Source organism: Oxyura jamaicensis, chromosome 1, assembly GCF_011077185.1.
Source record: "Oxyura jamaicensis isolate SHBP4307 breed ruddy duck chromosome 1, BPBGC_Ojam_1.0, whole genome shotgun sequence".
NCBI lineage: Eukaryota > Metazoa > Chordata > Aves > Anseriformes > Anatidae > Oxyura > Oxyura jamaicensis.
In genome coordinates this window covers 143317688-143331522 of record NC_048893.1, presented here as the reverse complement: position 1 = coordinate 143331522, position 13835 = coordinate 143317688, and the positions used below count along the sequence as shown (strand labels likewise).

Genomic DNA, 13835 nt, shown 5'->3' with positions numbered 1-13835 from the left:
GCATTTTTTATTATGCCACTCTACATATATTTTGTTTTGCTTTGTTAATTTTCCAGGTTTACAAGGCCCACCGGGCCCGCCAGGTGCTTTTCAGCTTGTCAAAGGAGAGCCTGGCTTACCTGGCCCTGTAGGACCAGTTGGTCTTAAAGGGTTCCCAGGACTTCCAGGTCCCAAAGGACAACAAGGTGAGAAAAATTGTACTTTGCCAATATTTTTTTTGCAAAAATAGGCCAGTGGCAGGCTAGACGCTAGAATATTTTTGGTGTAATGATATCCAGCTTTGTATACCCCACTCAAATTGTGTTGGACAAGGAGGGAGTACTTCTCTTTGAAGCTTATCCAAAGGAGTGCCAGAAGCAGATGCATTCCTTGTGATTTTTATAAGCTTTCTCTCTGTAGTCATCACATAAGTATCTGAGATCAGTGGTAAGCAGGATGACCAGCATCATTCCCCAGAATGTATTTGGTTGAGTGTCTTCTGTCTTTAGTGTTTAATCCAAACTTAATTACTGTGTGTCTCTGAGAGAAGGCAAACATAAGGAAAAACACCTTGATCTTGGAGTGGAAAGTGCTCCCAGTGGAAGCTTGTTCCATAGTCCTTGAATTCCTCTCTTATCCCCAAAATTGCAATATTTAAAAGAAAAGGTGAACTGCAAAAATTTAACACAGAGAATAAGGGAATGGAGCAAAAGGTTACGTGAAATAAATGCTGACACAAGAGTATGTGTCCTTCAGAATGACGGCATGGAGAGTGAGCGCTCACATGCATTCTTCGGGTATTAAGATTATAAGGGGCAGCTTTCTTCCTGGATGTTTTATGAGAACATGATGGAGAACTATGGTGGAATATAATGAACATTTTCTTTCTAATTAATACAATATGTAAGTTTGTTCTAGAAGATGGAGTTAAAACCCTGAAAAGACCATTAAGAAATAGCTGTGAGATAATTTTAGTGATCGGGCACAGCATGGTTTGCTTGTATGGGATCTGTTGCTGTTCTTTAGCAGTCAGTTCAATAGACTAACAGAAAACTGCCTTTTGAGTGATCACTAAAAGGACAGCTGTGACTGACTAAAGCTACTGATCTGCCACAGAAAGGTTGGTATGGTGCTGATGGTGTTAACTTGTTAACTCTTTTTTTTTTAAGTCATAGTTTATACAGTTTATATAAACTCTGAGTTTATATAGTACTCAGAGCATCCGCTGATGCAGAAACTGATGAAGGGAAGACATAATATATGTTTGAAAACCTGTTTGGGAAGAAGAAGCTAAGAGAATACTGATTTTCCTGCTTTTCATGACCCTACTTCTTATGGTCTTTTTTTTGAAGGACATATGACAAGCAGCGAGACATTGCTGTCCTTCCTTTTCATATTCCAGACAAATACTAGTGTTGTAGAAACACACACTCTGCTTTTTTTTTTTTTTTCTGCCCTTCTCTACTACAGTTATTTTGCCTGCAGTGACCCCCGTATTTCCTCTAGATATTGAAGTATGCACGTTGAATCTGAATGAGCTTACTCTGTGCTGAGGTGTGACAGTGCTGTACACTGTATCAAAAGCCAAAAAGTCAGAACTAACATGGAGCAACATCCAGTAGCAACTATTTCTTGTTTTTAAACAGGGGTGACAGGACCTTCAGGTATACCTGGACCACCTGGCAGTCCAGGGTTTGATGGCAAACCTGGGCAAAAAGGAGAAGTTGGTCCTTATGGTCCCCCAGGTAAGTCCATGAGTTTTTTGAAGATTTGATTCCTTCATAGAAAAATAACATAGATGAGGTGGAGATGCTGCTAACAAGATCAGATCTGAAATTCTCTGTGGAAGCTGCAAGAAAAAGTAGCTAGAATTAGATTCCAGTAGAGTTAGACTTTTTTTTTTTTTTTTTTTTTTTTTTTTTTAATGGACTGAGAATGAGGGGTGTAACAGAGAGAAGGGAACCTGTGTGTGTATATTCTTTCATATAAAACATGTTTTGATACCTAGGAAATATCTGCTGTTTGCATTTCATTAGAAGTAATGAAGTAATACTTGCATCTAGTATAAGTAATGAACAACTTTGTAGATGTTTCTCCCTCAACCATACAACAGAAGCTGTAGCATTTGAGACTCTGGTAAAGCTACAAATCAAGGTTACTTGTAGGTATTACTGGGCAAGCTTGAGGATCTTGTGTTATTAATATAAGCCTTTCTCTCTGTGTCTGCAGATCTATTCCTTTCCTGCAATTGATAAGGAGTATCTTTGTTTCCTTCAATATAAAGGCTACAAATTCCCCACAGTGTTCATTGCAAAGGGGAGAACATTATCCTGCACACAGAATCAATCTTTTCTCTGCAGTCCCACTTCCACTACCAAATGTATATGGCTGTATTATTTATACATATGTTATATAGTATAGTACGTTATATTTCTATATGTAGATATTCATATATAAAGGAGGCTCTTTAGAAGGACAGAGAAATACTTTTTACCAGGGCAGGGGAGGAATGAACTAGGTGATCTTAAAGGGTGTCTTCCAAACCATACCATTTTATGATGAGAGAGAGACAAAGGATAAGTAATAAAGTCACAGTATCACTGCAGATATTGTGACTTCCACAGATTTACTGACATCTGAGTGTTTCAACTTCAGTCACAAAAGATAACTTTTAAAAAATTGTGATATGTTGTGAACAGGTCATTTTTTTTTTTCTGATGTTAATGACTAACTGGGAAATACTGACCCATGAGATTCCATAACTTACTGTATAATTTCAGCCCTGTTAGAATTCAAAATTTTTTTTTATGTAGATGCTCTCAAATGCATTTTAGTAACAATGCAAATAATGAATCAATGGTGACTGCTACCTGAGTTTAAGTAAGCTGACTGTCTCTGACACCAGACAGTGCCTGTAGGGATAAAAGGAGATTCTCTGTATTGTAGGGCCCAGAGGATTTCCTGGTCCACCTGGTCCTGAAGGTTTGCCTGGGGCTATGGGCCCACCAGGTGCAGCATCTGTTGCTCATGGCTTCCTTGTTACGAGACATAGTCAAACCATTGAAGAACCATTATGTCCTTCGGGAACGAGGCTCATTTATCATGGCTACTCCTTGCTTTATGTACAAGGCAATGAAAGAGCACATGGCCAAGATCTGGGTAAGTAGAGATCAAATTAGAATTCAATTAAAACTCATTATAAATCAAACATTTCTTTCATTTGTAAAACTGTATTGAACAGAACTGTGTAATTATTCTTGGGTAGCTGGTTCTTTATGCTGTCTGGGTTGGTACAAATAATAGGTTGGTATATAGTAGAATAAGTGTCAGTTTATTTAAGAAAGGTTTTATCAAAGCCTTTGGCATGGTCACCCATAGGATGCATATAGACAAATCAGTGACATATGAGTGGCTAAGTGGATGATAAGGTGCATGGAAAAATGGTGGGTCGAGAGAAGAACCTCAAGTCCAGTGAAGGCAAATGCAAAGTAGCATGCTTATGATGAAGTAACCCCCTGCAGCAGAACAGACAGTGGACTGACTGCTATTTCCAGTAGCAGCAGTAGAGACTGCTACAAAGCAACATTACACAAAAGGGCCTGGGAGTCCTGGTGAGCAACATATTGAACATGAGTTAGCAGCATGCCCTTGCAACGACTACCCACCTCCCTGCTGCCAGAACTGCTGGCTTTATTGGCCAAAGTACAACCAGCAAGTATAGGGAAGCGATTCTTCCCGTCTATTTGGCAGTTGTGAGATGAGGTCTGATATATTGTGCCTAGGACTTGGGCTTTCCGAACAAGGAAGACATTGATATACTGGAGTGAATACAACAGCTGGCTACTAAGATGGATAGTGGGGACTAGAGTATGGACAGTCTGGAGGAACTGAGTTTGCTGAGCTGTAACAGAAATTTAAGAAGCCTTTATTAATGTCTATTGCTACCTAATGGGAGGGCATAGAGAAGGTGGAGCTCAGACTCTTCTCAGAGGAACTCTGTGATACAAGAAGAAGCAATAGACACAAGTACGAGATATTCCAGTGATGTATAAAGAAAAGATTTTTCACCATAGCTGTGCTCAACCACTGGAGCAGGAGCCCAGAGACGTTGCATCTCTCTCTTTGGAGATACTCTAAACTCAACTGGCTATGGACCTGAGCAACCTGATCTAAATGGCAAGGGGTTAGGACAGGAGACTTCTAGTGATCTATTCCAATCTAAATTATTCTGTAATTCTACAGGAAAGATTAGGCTATTCCTTCCCTTGCCTTGTTCCTTCCTTCTGAAGCTAAGAGAAGTCACTCCCTCTGAGAAAGCTGGGCCCTCCAGAGCAAATGTGGTTTTAAAATGCTTTTGAGCTGCTACTGAAATATTTGTTGGGAAACTGGCAATGTTTTAGCAAAAATGGACTAACACGTAACCTTTGACTTAACATTTCAGGCACGGCAGGGAGCTGTCTTCGTAAATTTAGTACTATGCCTTTCTTATTCTGCAATATCAACAATGTATGTAACTTTGCATCAAGGAATGACTATTCCTACTGGCTGTCCACGCCTGAACCCATGCCAATGAGTATGGCTCCTATCACTGGGGAAAGTATCAGACCATTCATCAGCAGGTAGAGTATCATAAAATGAATAAGCCTGTGAAAGTCGTGCATAGTACTTTATTTTCTTGCAAAATACTTGTATTCTATGTTTTTATCTCCTCCCTTTAAATTTAAAGTTTAAGTTCTTTTGGTGAAATGCTTCAAAGAGTACAAGTATTCAGTTTAGTCTTTGATCAAAAATAAATCCATTTTGGAGGAAACCCAAATAGGGTAGTCAGTTTTGAGTCTAATTTAAACAAAAATATTTAGTTTGAAATTATGTTTTGTGATATACATTGAAGGAGAAAAAGTTTTGCATTTATTCACAATTCCTGCCCAAAACAATTCTTCCTTTTTCACTAGCCGTAGTTAGAAGCTTTTCAGGGCTCAGTTTCCTTTCATTTACAAATGGTTATTTATTTATTTATCATGCAGTAGAGTGCCAGACAGGCTTCTTGCATTTCTTTGGACAGACTGCTTGAATACAGTCACTACTGTCAGACTTACAGGAAACAGTTGCAAAATCAATAATCTATTTTTTAATAAATCCAGATTCTCAGCCAGCAGAAATTACGGCACTTATACTGGATGTAAGTGTTGTGCATTAATCCAGCGTGTTAAAATTCTGGTCCATCTCAAGGCTGCTAGCAAAAAAACATCCTGGCATAATAGGCCTAGTGCTGAAGGCAGAGGGGTGAATAAAAGTGTGATAAACTGTGCCACTGTCATTAAGAGTCTGACAAAAGAAGCTCCAGACAAAAACATTGATGATAATCAGTAGATCTACATGTTACTAAGGTTCCCATCATTGCTTCTAACCTGTATCAGCAATTTTTGGTTACTCTTCCTGCCATATAAAGTGGATAGGAATGGAGGTTGTTGGCAGTACTTCCTCAGGCTGGTATGTACCATCTAAGAGAAAGGGCAGTTAACATCATCTGAAGGTTGTAGTCTTGGCATATTGGTATGTTCAAAAAAACCAAAAAACCTGCTTCATCGTTCTGCAAAAAGATTTCATATTTATTTAGAGCAGTAGAAACCATTGTGAGTCTGTAGTTGTACTCTGTACTCTATTTACGGTTTAGTGGAAAATAAATGAATATACCTTGAAAATTAGATGGGCAGATTGAGGCCAAGGTTCTCAAGACTGACTACAGTTTTTGTTGGTCTTACATTTTTGGTTGTTAATTTGATATGAATGGAAAGGGTTTGACTTTCAGAAAGATTCAAATGACCATCCATAGAAATTCATGTTCCTTTTATGCCATCCATGATCAAGCACCCAACATTTTGCACATTTGACAATCACTTTGGAAAATCTTCCTCAATGAGGTACCCAGCAGTATTTTGCTTTCTTATGCATATGAAGTAGTCTTTGTACCATAAAAATGTATATGTATATATGTAAAGGTGTGTGTGGAGTGCATATATGTCTCTATATATACATCTATGTGTATTTTTATATGAGTTTTTCTCCTTTTAGCCATGGCAAAGAGTGACATAATTGTCATACACATTTTTTAAAACCAGCAAGGAACCCGAGAAGACTATTCTTTCAATTTATTTTATTAGCTGAAGCCTTTAAACCAACAGTTTCCCCTGACCAAAAGTTGAAAAGGTATAGAAGTATCACTTGCTGCCTTGGGTCATGGGACTTCTTTTCATGTATACTGAAATACCAGAAATCTCTTGAAGCAAAGCAGAGCTCCAAGAACAGAGGCAGCTTTTACATTCTTTTAACTTACTCTTTCATTGATGTTTTTCTAAAATAATCTGTTTTGCTTCTACACTAAAGATGAAGGCAGTAGGTACGAAAGCAGTCTTCACAAGTCAGAAATAGAAGGCTTTCATTCTGAATTCCTTTGCTTTTGTGCATTTTCTAGAATACAGCTTAATCCATTTTGCACTTGATTTTTTTTTTTTTTTTTTTTTTTTTCCCACAGCTTTGATAACAGTATTCAGACTGTGTACTTCTAGGTATTTGGTTTGAATCATTTTCATCACTGCTTACTGCAGTAGCCAGTTGATGAGTTGTACAATAAAAAAAAATGATTATATCTATTGAATTCCTTGCTACCAGCTTTGATATCATAATTGTCAACCCAACTCACATTTCTTATAATTCTCCACTGAAGTCATGAGTGGTCTTTGGATTATTCAGTAACCTAGCAGTTCTGAGACACAATGAATTTATCTGAAGCAAAAGAACTGCTGCAGTGTAGCTTTCAAAGAGTTGCTTTCAGGTACATTGTTCAGTTACATTGCTAGAAATCTCTTATAAAGACCACAAATGTAAATAAAAGCCACTTTTAAGGAAAATGCATAGGGAAGAGTCTGCGTTACATTAGATTAGTGGTGATTGTCTTTGTAAGACATTTTCCACAGAGATGGCTTTCTCTCTGGAAGCCACTCTGAGCTATGTTTAGGATGATGAATTGCTGTTATTTGTCTCTGATCACGGTAGACCACTTTATAAGTGATACTCGCTGCGTTACAATGTTAGGCTATTTGCCTCTCATGTTCGTGACACTGAACACTTTAAGTGCACTTTAAGAAACAGTACAAATGGGACTAGCAAAAGACAAATGCATTCAAATATTCAGATAAGTCTCTTGTTCTGGGCTCTTAGGAAGGCTAGTATGAGTAAGACTCAATTTTTAAACAGTCCCTAAGTAAATGAGAAACAAAAAAGAAACAGGTGTTACTCTAAATGAAATGCTTGGAGTTTTGCCTTGCTTTTTAAGGTGACAACATTTTTGATTCAAACTTTCTTAATGAAAGTAATTTCTGAAAATTGAAAAGGTTTAGTCTCAAGTGCATGTATCTCATTTGCGTCTTGGTCTTTCTAGATGCGCTGTGTGTGAAGCCCCTGCTATGGTAATAGCTGTTCACAGTCAAACAATTCAAATACCACCATGTCCTGAAGGCTGGAGTTCACTTTGGATTGGTTATTCCTTTGTCATGGTAAGTGCGCTGAGCTGAGAAACTGTGTTTGATACACACTCCCAGTCTGGGAAAGTTCATACATGACTGTCAGTTCAGATCTCAGGAGGGCATTAGACCTCTACCCTTTCTGTTGACTTTAAAAGGATTCAGACTGATTATTAAATGAGAATAATGCAATAGCATTTTCTTGTTATTTTTTTGGGAAACGCACACAGCATGCTCTCTTGTTTGCAGCTCCAATAAAGGATCCCAGTGTTGAATAAACAAGGAAATAAGCATAATTTTCTACCGTCCTTCCTATGCTGCATCAGTTTGCTGAGCACAGCAGTGCCTATCTTGTTCCCATTTTTTTTGAGAAATAAGCCTTCAGTTTTCAACTGGTATTTTCTGTCTTTCACGCAGTTTCCTCAGCTGTATCTATACTAGTAAAATAAAAAGGGCCAGGGAATAGTCTGAAAAGCTGGTCCGTAGCCCTCCACAGTGGTTAGTTGTTAGCATGCTGTCATGCTCACGGCCTATAACAACAGCCACTCTTCCAGGCATGGTGTGGGCACGACCTGAGACAGTGTGGGTCCAGAGGTGTGAGCACTTGGCAGTGGGAAAGAGGTCACTGTGATGTGGGGAAGGAACTGGGTTTAACTATTCAGATATAAACCATACTGGTCTGGTATGGACCTGAGAGACGCCCATGCCCTTTGGCTAGTACAGAGATACCTTGAGTCTTACTGCCAGTCCTGAAAGATTTCTGTGCATACAGCTGCCCTGAGGTTGATGTTGGTGGTGTGTTGTGCTGCCATTAGTCAGGCTGGTGCCACCTCAGGAGCCCTTCAGCTATGCCTTCTTGCTCTTCAGCAGACAGATACAACAGAGGACGAGGAAGGCATGTGAAGAAATACTTGTGCAAGAGTTAATAAATGTTGTAGCAGAAGAGATGAAAAGTTCCTTTCTCACTGATGTTTTTTCACTTTCCTAGCACACCAGTGCTGGTGCTGAGGGCTCTGGCCAGGCCCTGGCATCTCCTGGTTCCTGCCTAGAGGAATTCCGCAGCGCTCCCTTCATCGAATGCCATGGCCGGGGCACCTGCAATTATTATGCAAATGCTTACAGCTTCTGGCTTGCCACTATAGAGAGGAATGAGATGTTCAAGTAAGTTCATGTTTTATTTATCAGTATTTGAGACTCAGTCAAACCTTGTCACTGAATAACAGAAGTATTGTTTGAGGGTAATACACGGTTGGAGTACTGGCTGTGCCCCAGCATGGTTATTATGTACAGTTAGTGATTTCATAGCAAAAAGGAAAAATGATAATAATTTGGGGGGGAATGAATGAGTGTATTCACATTTGTGAATGAGTGTATTCACAAACATTAGTGTTTACAATTTGTCATTTGCGCTTGGCATTTTTTTATTCAGAAATATCTAAAATGTTTGCATTTTCACTATTTTGATTGTATTTGTTGAATCCTAAGTGGGATAGGCTGAAATCTTGATTGAAATTAACTCAGATTATACCATTCTCCCTGGTGGATGTTAACCTGCAATAGAACCACAGAAAATTAATGCAGATGTTGACCATGGAGAGGGAAGAAACCAAGTGCGCTGAGCAACTGTTTACCTCTCCACAATGATGGAGGAAGTATGTCTGAATAAAATGCAGCCAAAGGCAGAGACCTTAGGTATTTCTTCAGTCCTGCTGAGGTTCTAATTTCAGGAATTAAGTGCTAGTAGGCTTCATTCTAGACTCCTGCACATAACTGTGTTTTTCAATATGGTCTCATTTGTTCCACCCAAATTTTTTTAGATATTAGTGTATAGACCAGTTCCCAGGTCTGCAAAGTTTACCCGATGAGCAGGCAGTCCTCTGGAGCACAGGCAAACATCTTCTTCCACAAAAGTCCAGGCTGCCATTTTGCATACCCTTTATCTGTTCATGTCTTCCAGATGTGAATGCTCATCAGCCTGTGAAGCAGGCTGTTTAGCCAGATTTGACTGTTTGTCTATAAGATAGTTGTCAAATAAGTGGGTGGAAAAGTTGAGCACCATGACTGATAATCACTGGGGCTGTGTTAATCTCATCATCGAGAAAAGCTTCTGCTGAAAGAGCCCATGTGCCGACATGAGCACCGGCTCCCTAGGAAGGAGGAAAGCAGGTCAGAGGAAAATTTAGAAGAGTCAGCACTACAATTGTTTGTATTCATTGTGTCCCATTCAGAGATGTCTCAACTTCATATCCTTTTCTGGCAACAAACTATATCTCAAATTACTAAAATAACCCCAGATTAGGATAACTGTTCTGCTATCGTAATTCACAAGTACTCTTCAGTGTCCCATAAACTCATGATCCTTTCTCAAGAAAAAAGTCAAATAGAAGCACACTTCTGTCTGAAAATGCCTTATTTCCAGTTGTTATGAGTAACTCCTTAAGATATGTTAAGCTCTAAAGATTTTGGTTTGTCTTTCTGTATCACACCACTTCATGCACATCATTTCCTTTGCTTGGTCTTCATTATTCTGCAAAGTCACAAGGATTACCAGAAACTCATAAACAGTCAAATGTCTTCAGTTACCTTGCCCAACTTTTCTTTTCTTTTCTTTTTTTTAATGCCTAAAATTCAATATGTTTACAAACTTATGTTTAAGCAGGTAGTGCATTCTGCTTAACAAAACCTTCAGCCTAGTGACAGAACTGAATTCTAAATTAACTGGAAGTGGCCGATGTTTATCAGTAATCTCGTGATAGTTTGTGGTTTACACTTGGAAGTGAACACACACCAAAGAAATTAGGGATACCTTAATTCAGCACAGCTTGAAGAGGCACTTAGCTGCATGCAAAGTTTGCTTTGTAAATTGTAAAGCTGAAAACTGACTGTTTGTATTAACAGTTTTTAATGGGTCTTTCCTTTTCTTTATTTTTAATAGGAAACCGACTCCGTCAACTTTGAAAGCAGGGGATCTGCGCTCAAACGTTAGCCGTTGTCAAGTCTGTATGAGAAAAACATAATGACTTTTGAATTTCAACTAATTTCACACAATATGGTGCTATTTGTTTAACAGCAATGAAGCCTAGACGTATATCATATGTACCTCATTGTTGTCCAATATGAAAACAGTAAAGTGCCTTTTAGGAACTTGCATAACTAACACACACTGCTTTACTGGCCCTGTCCTTGCTGAAGAAGAAAAGAGACAACAAAGATAAGCTTCAAATGTTGACATGCCAAATGGCACTTTTGATCAAAAAAATATATATTTTTTATATAAATGCAATGCACTGATAGAATAAAAAGTCAGCATTCATCCAGAAAAATGCAAAGGTGCTAGGAGGTATGCAGTTCTGCCTTATACTGTTTGACTCCCCTTTCTCATTCTTGTATTATATATTTAGATTCATTTTTCTTCCCCAGATAAGTTTGTTGTTACCATTATTTAGGTGTCTCAAAATCCCACACTCTTGGGTATGTACTTATTGTTCCTGTACAAAGCAATACTAATGTAAAAAAAGAGTTTTGGGATTACAGACTGTGGTTAACCATCTTTTCAAAGCATAGATTGCCATCCTGCAAACCTTTGCTTCTGTTGTAGTCCTTTGTGCTATTGGTTTTAATGGGACTACATCTGGAAGAGATTGCCAAATTGGGCTCACAAATAGGCAAGTAAGTGTTTCTGCTATGTTGGTACTATGCAGCTTCTTTATGCAGTAGAACAAACTTTCCTGTGGAATAAAGAATGATCCAGCAATGGTCAAGAAAAAATATATATATAAATATTTTAGTAATTTATATAGATATCGACCATTAGGCTTTGAGTTTATCATTTTGAAAAGAAGTTTACAAAAGTTTTCTTCTTTTCAGTGTCATAAATTAGATGTTAAATGCCAAAATATGATGTGAAATGTTCATTTTACATAGGTCATTTCAATGCCAAAGTTGCAGATGCTGAACCCAGGATAATAGCTATTTGTGTTTATTATAGTAAATCTTGCTTTGAGCTTATAGTCTTTATTCTGTATTTAATGTTTTTCAGGGTTTTAAACACTACTCACACACTGAATGACTTGATATTGAAAAGGATAAGGCCTTAATTTTGTTAATATTGTGCCAAAAAATTCTTCAAAGTAGCCTCAAAAATATTTCTAAAGAATTTCTATGCAGCAATACCAATGTTTGAGCACATCAGCATCCAAAGGTGTTTTATAGTCTATAACCATGAAAATACCAAAAGATTTTTGCAAATGTCAAGGCCTTTGTGTAATTTCTTAAATGTGTATTATTTCTTAAGAGTTCAAGTTTGTAATAAAACTATTTGTGTAAAAAAAAAAAGCAGAAGAAAAGAAAAAAGTTTTTACTAATTTGTTATTAGCATTCATTTACAGCAATTAATTAATTTTGAATAAGCCACCAATAAATGCACAAGCTTAATGCAATCACAGATTATTTTTGTTTTGCACATCTTGCAGATGTACAAAGCATCTTCAAAAGGGGAAAGCAGGACACTGTACTGACACCTCAATTGTTACTGTGTAAGAACTGGTACTGATAGACAAAGCATGGATTATGCATCTGTTAATGAAATGTGTTTGATGTTAACGTGTCACAGCAATACTCAAACTTCACCTTAGCTTATGGGAAGCAGTCAAGATATCGATATTTTTCATTCTTCCTTTGAATTTTCCTAGACAAAATGGAACTAAATTGTACAGGGTGAAAATCAAAGCATCTGGTATAATTTTGCTTGTAAGCAGTGAAGGTGAATCTTTGCTCAGGTTGTCTGAAGAGGAAATGGGCCGTGATATCTTTTTCCTTGGCAAAAGCACATACTTTGTTAATGTTGCATATTGTTTTCCCAAATTCATAGGTAGGCTGCTGCTGCTGCTGTTCTGATCTCACTTTCACTTAAAATCCTTGAGAACATTAGCTGGCCAAATGACTGAGTGCCCCGGAATAGAAATTGGCCATTTCCTTCAGTTCTGAGTCTTACTTTCATGGAAGTGTTCTGACAGAGGATCCTCACAAAAGTCCTTTACCAGCCTACGAAATACAATAATGTGTTTCTGTCTAATCAGCCTGGTGCAGGGTTTTCCAAAGTGCTGTGTGTTTTTCAGAGGAAGAGGAGAATAGGGGGTGATTTGTCTAGGAGGAGTGATGTAGACATTCAGCCTTCTCCAACTCAGAAGATTCAAGCTCCGGTCAGACTTCTTAACTGCACTCTACAGCTTATCTCCAAGGGGTTATCTCAGCTAGGGGTTTAATTTGTTTGGTTCAAATCACCTCGGAACTGATAGATGGTTGATTTTTTAAGTCCTACATGCACGTTGAAATCAAGTTAGTGCGTTAGAAAACAATTCCCTTTGCTGGTAAAGGGACTGCTCACTGCAGCTGGGTGTGTACTAACCTGTGTTTTCTTAAAGGGAAGCATTTTGTAAACAAGGTCCTTTGAAAAAAAAATCAAAAAACATTTGAACTATAGTTTTATGTCATACTTACCTAGTAGGAGTTACTTATACCATAACCTCCAGCTTTTAAAATGACCTAAACCTCTGTAATGCTAGATATGCTGTTTCTACTTAAATCAATGAGTAAACTTGTCAGTGGTTATTGAATATAAATCAGATCTCCTGAAAATATTGTGAATGCTGGATTTCGATGCCCCGCTCAAGGAAGAGCCCACATACTAAAGCAGAACAGTTGGCAAATTCTTTCTTACTTTCAAAAGTCTGTAAGTATCCCCTGTTCAGTCATTCTTGGCCAGCTTTGTTGCTACAGTACAGTTCATTGTGTGAACAGGCAACTGCAAACACATAATTTGTTAAAATTGTCTTGCGTAAGCTTAAATTTCAGGAAAAAGCTTTCCTGAAGAAGTACAGCTTGTTTAGTAGGCCTGACTGTTTTTGAATGCAGTACTTGAAGAGTAACTTTCGTGACCCAAATAAATACATTTCTAAAACAGCAGGTGGTGCCCTTGCTCTCTTTATGCTTAGAGTGGTCCTAACAACTTCAACAAATGTGTTCTCCACCAAAATGTAAAGCAGGGGGCAGTTCTCTGTTTTCCTGAGTCTCTGTCTTTATTCCTACATGTTCTATTCACCAGCAATTTTCTTTTTAAAATATAAATAAAGCAATGTATAGAAAAAATCTAAATAAAAAAGGCAGATTCTAAATACAGGCAAAATAAAAATAGAACAAAATGGAATAATTTGTTTCAAAATATATATTTGATTATCTCCTAGCCTGTGTATCTTTTCTGGCAGATGCACATTCACTTCATATCTTTTTCTTTCATAGTGGTAACTTTCTTGATAAAACACTTTTTTTTTTTTTTTT

At 37.8% G+C, this 13835-nt stretch overlaps 1 protein-coding gene across 2 annotated transcripts in view; it reads left to right on the top strand.

Annotated features, from left to right (window-relative positions):
- The window catches only part of COL4A1 (collagen type IV alpha 1 chain), a 124599-nt gene extending 111139 nt beyond the window's left edge, over nt 1-13460 (top strand). For both annotated transcript variants that reach the window (XM_035318006.1, XM_035317998.1), the window contains exons 46-52: nt 57-185; nt 1626-1724; nt 2926-3138; nt 4421-4598; nt 7418-7532; nt 8488-8660; nt 10435-13460. In XM_035318006.1, coding sequence (XP_035173897.1) covers nt 57-185; nt 1626-1724; nt 2926-3138; nt 4421-4598; nt 7418-7532; nt 8488-8660; nt 10435-10516 — 989 coding nt within the window. In that variant the 3' untranslated portion in view covers nt 10517-13460. The remainder of the gene's footprint in view (nt 1-56; nt 186-1625; nt 1725-2925; nt 3139-4420; nt 4599-7417; nt 7533-8487; nt 8661-10434) is intronic.
- Nucleotides 13461-13835: the final 375 nt, after the last annotated feature.